The sequence below is a fragment of the Penaeus monodon genome, chromosome 20 (assembly GCF_015228065.2).
Source record: "Penaeus monodon isolate SGIC_2016 chromosome 20, NSTDA_Pmon_1, whole genome shotgun sequence".
NCBI classification, from domain to species: Eukaryota; Metazoa; Arthropoda; class Malacostraca; order Decapoda; family Penaeidae; genus Penaeus; species Penaeus monodon.
This window is the reverse complement of record NC_051405.1, coordinates 44,543,024-44,544,047: the sequence shown is the minus strand read 5'-3', so window position 1 is coordinate 44,544,047 and position 1,024 is coordinate 44,543,024. Positions and strand designations below refer to the sequence as shown.

General features: G+C 40.0%; 1 protein-coding gene across 1 annotated transcript in view; it reads right to left on the bottom strand.

The window, feature by feature from the left end:
* Positions 1-1,024, bottom strand: part of LOC119585865 (60S ribosomal protein L4-A-like) — a 5,129-nt gene that overhangs the window by 1,283 nt on the left and 2,822 nt on the right. Inside the window, exon 3 of the mRNA XM_037934596.1 lies at positions 69-313. Within this exon, the coding sequence (XP_037790524.1) occupies positions 69-313 (245 nt within the window). The remainder of the gene's footprint in view (positions 1-68; positions 314-1,024) is intronic.

Genomic DNA, 1,024 nt, shown 5'->3' with positions numbered 1-1,024 from the left:
GTGTATTCAGAGCCAGTTATTTCCACAACCTACTTTTATGAAATCCTATTTGCATTCAAAAACTCACCCTTTGACATGACAAGAGCTGGAATGCTTGAGGCTGCAATGGCAGAGCACATGGCGTAACGCTTCTGGTTGACGCCCACGCGGCGGTGCCAGCGGCGCCAGATCTTGGTTGGGGCGAACATACGACCACCACGGCACATGTTACCAAAGGCACCCTGACCGGAGCGGTGAGTACCACCACCACGGACACGGGGGATACGAGCCACAGCACGACCAGTACCCCAGGACTCGGCTGAAGTCTGGTGACCTGGAAGTTAATCAATTACATTTAGCTTTACATGCAATGAAGCAATAACTTAAGGCAGGTCAAAAGCAACAATTGAGTATTTTCTCAAAAACTAACTATAGAATCATACTTCAACTACAAAGATCAACATTTCTTTATTTAATATTAAAAGTGGGATGGCATACAATCCATTCCATAACAATGCTATTCAGAAGGTGGCAAGTTGATTTGAAGACACTTTAATCAATTATATACACTGGTTTCATATACAAGCTTGGGTGTGCTTATCTTATGTATTATATAGGATCACGTGAAGATCAAAGAACTAAAGGGGCAGAGGGAATATTCACACAATTTCAATAAAAATCATGCATCAAAGTATAAAGCCTGTTTGATCTGCAAGCCCCCACTTGGCTAGATGTTCTCACTAGCTAGTTAATGCAACCGACGGCATTTTATAAAATTATTTCAAAACCAATTAATTAGTATTACCAGTACCTCTGACTTCCCAGTATATCAAGTAAAAAATTGACCTGACCACTACCAAAACCTTACCAATCCTCCATAAAACATTTTCTCAATTTATCCGATAATCTAAAAAAAAATTTCCTTGCAATATTAGCATTTGTACAGAGCGGAGCAAGATTATATTGGTAAATACAAGGTACGAAACTTTCTTTGCACATCATACCTCCAACTCCATTTTCAAAGTTTTTGACAACTGTGCGAGTG